The following is a 3,247-nucleotide window of genomic DNA, read 5'->3' on the forward strand; positions in this document are numbered from 1 at the left end:
GCTTTTTGCGCATTTCTCCTTTTTCTGCCATTCAACCAAATTTTCTTGTTCTTCTTCTTCTTGGTCTATAACCTTCAACACATCTATTTCGTTTAACAAAGCCCTTATACGAAATTTCCAGATGGAATATTTTTCTCCATCAAATGGCCTTATATTTCGTTTATTGGTTTTCTCCATATTTTAATTTTTATATTAAACAAAATGATTTTTACTTAGCTGCAGTTATGGCGTGCCTGGGCCCATAACCTATAATAAATTACACAACGTATGTATGTGTGTGTGTGATTTCCTGCAAGCGTCTCACAACTTCTTAGAATCCAGCAAGCGTCTCAGTACTTCTTAGAATCCACACTCTATGCTTTTCCTTTTGTAGTCGTGCGGTCTTCTTATATTTTGTAATATGTGCTCAGCACATATTATGTCTCCCACCAATTTATTAAACAAGTTAAATTCACTTTTGTATAGTTTTAGATATGTATTTTTAAGTTCTTTAATCCACGTCTTGCTACTTCAAATTATACGCAATAAGTAAGAGCAGAACCAGCTCATCGGAACCAAAACGATATTAGTGTAACCAGTCACGGTAGTGAGCAGAATACTTTTGCATATACAATTTTCTCATCGTATGAAGTAATGTCATATTCCAACAATAATTTTGCTACTTTAATAAAAAGTCTCTGTAAGTATTTAGCTAGACTTATCTTTAAGATCACTTTTGCAAATGCAATACATCTTGTCGGTTTTGTCGTCGACACAGTTTGAAACATCTTTGTAGCTGTCGAGCCGACTTATGGTAGGCACCGAGACTTCCACTGACTCAGTCAAATTATTGAAGTGAACGGTGGCCCGGAAATCGGCACTATTCTGTTTAACCTTGAACATGGTTCGATAGGTGGCCACTTCTACCAGGGCCAAGTCCTCGTTGAAATTCTGATCCAGTCCAATTTTCATCTCTGTCTCGTGAACATAACTCAGAGTGAGCTCTGAGCAAATGCCGCTGAGATTCCTGCCGGCCAGATACTCGTTGATCCGACCGATCACCAGGGGGGCAATGCGCTCGGCCCAATCCGCCTTGAGTCTCTTGTAGGGCACGCACGTACAGAAGTGCTCCGGTATTCCGGCGTCCTCACATGTTCTCGACTCGTCGATGGGATGGAATACGGACTGGCACTTGGGACAGTCGGCTGATCCGGGCAGTTTGGGTTCGTCGGGACTGCTGCCCAGTTCGATGATGTGCTTCAGGGTGTTGTGCAGATCGTAGTTGGAGGTTAGGCGGTTCTGATTCCTCTCCAAGGCACTCGCATATTCCGGATATTGAGCCCGGAACCAGGGTGGCAAGTAGATGAACATCGAGGGCAGACGCTCCTCCAGAAAACCACTGGGCAAGGATACGATCTTTCCCCACCGAGATCCATGATCCGAGAGGAACACCATAATACTCTGTTCAAACACTCCATCTGCCTGGAAATCCAGCAGGTACTGCAGCACGTAGTCCTCCATTTTGGAGGGCATCTGATAGCTGTCGTGGCTGAAGCTATTCGACCAGAACAGACCCCAGATGGGACGCTCGTCCACGAACCGTCTGGCAAAATCTCTGGCCATGTCGTAGACGTAGCTGCTCGTGATCCGCCGGCCGATGCAGTACCTCATCGAGCAGTCCTTGCATTTCCAGGTATTTAGGTCCGATTCGAAGGCCTTCTGGAAGGGCCTGAGGTAAAAGTCGGTGGGGGATTCTACAAAACCGGGTTTCACGTAGTTGAATGTGCTCATGCCCGTCTCATCCTCGGCATAGGCTGTCAAATAGCTGGCATTGCGGAAGTACTTCCAAATAAAAGGGGTCTGGTCCAGGCACCCTCTCTCGTGCCAGTCGCACACCTTTTTCAAGGCTGAATTCGGATTATAGCCAGTCAAGATGGCCATTAGATTGGGAAATGTGTTGTCGCCTATCTACCATTTATATTAAAATATATATAAATAAACCCTTGATAATAAGTCATATCACTTACTTTATTGTAACCTTGCAGTTCGTACCAACCGCTGCCCGTTAGGAAGTTATAAACCTTTGGCATGGTTCGACGTAGGTTTATCCGCGACAGGCTGTCTATGCCGAACATCAGGACGCTTGGCTTCCGTCTAGCCGGCTCCTGCGAGAGTCCTTTGGGGAGTGGCTTATATTGGATGAGAGTGTATGCATCGCTCTGCAGGATGTCCGACTCGTTCCCTAGACGATGGCAAGCCAAAATCAAGCCCTGCACATGCAGCGGCACCTCGTAGTTCTGCGAAAAATACTTCCGATCCACCCTACAAAAGCACAATTAATAGTGCTCAATAAGAGAGATCTGAAGGCGGTAATTGACACTTACTTGTCGTAGCTGTCGTGGCTCTTATCGCGCGTGATCTCCTGATAATAGCAGTTGTACTCCACCTCGCTGGAGTTGGGAGAAAGTGAGCCCAACGTATTATTGATGAACAGCACATATCGCTTTCGGCTGATGTCATAGATCGGCGTCACCAAAGCGGATTCGTTGGAGCAGACCTCGAAATGCTCGGGATGGAAAATAGCCATGGCATCCGCCTCGAAGGCGTCCACATAAGGAATCTTGCATTTGGAGGACTTCACAAAGAAAAGATGCGGAGCTGTGTTCGCAGTGTTAATTGAAGGAAGTGAGCTAGTGGCAGGACCGTCCGATATTTCCGCATTAAGTTCCGAAACTCTGTGCTCTCGGTACCGAGAATTCGCATTTTGATTTATCAGATTAAGAATCACAATAACGACTATGAATGAAAAGCAAACCCATTTCAGATTTCTATGGAATAAGTTGAACATGGCTTCTTTGCCCTCGGAGTACGTTAACAGACTGACTAAACACCGCACTAACTTTAGTCTTTTATTTATATGAATCAATAACCATGTGTTCTGGCGTTATCAGCTTATTTTCTGATGTCCAAAACCAATTATTTTAAAAAAGTAGCTTTCCAACTTTCTTCAAGTTGTTCGTAGACATCTACACATGTGAAACATGAAATCATATCGAAATCAACGATAACAAGTTCCGACGGGGTGAAACGATACACTTTGGGTGCTTCGTGCGGAGTATGCCATGTTGAGCATATAAATTTTAAATTCGAAATTCACCAATTGGCTTTTGTCAGCGCTTTGCTCTTTCCAATCGCGTGTGACCAATATTGATATTTCTGTGTTTGTACGCTTACAAACAGTTGTAGTTAACCCTTTTCAGGGTCAGAT

At 44.4% G+C, this 3,247-nt stretch overlaps 1 protein-coding gene across 1 annotated transcript; it reads right to left on the bottom strand.

Moving 5' to 3' along the window:
* Positions 1-687: 687 nt before the first annotated feature.
* LOC108052502 lies at positions 688-2,581 on the bottom strand. The gene is made up of 3 exons (XM_044457091.1): positions 2,364-2,581; positions 2,007-2,301; positions 688-1,947 (listed from the first exon to the last, which is right to left on the bottom strand). The coding sequence occupies exons 1-3, from the start codon at positions 2,564-2,566 to the stop codon at positions 688-690; spliced, it is 1,758 nt and encodes a 585-aa protein (XP_044313026.1). The 5' UTR covers positions 2,567-2,581.
* Positions 2,582-3,247: the final 666 nt, after the last annotated feature.

Source organism: Drosophila rhopaloa, unplaced genomic scaffold (assembly GCF_018152115.1).
Source record: "Drosophila rhopaloa isolate 14029-0021.01 unplaced genomic scaffold, ASM1815211v1 contig_155, whole genome shotgun sequence".
Taxonomy (NCBI): Eukaryota; Metazoa; Arthropoda; class Insecta; order Diptera; family Drosophilidae; genus Drosophila; species Drosophila rhopaloa.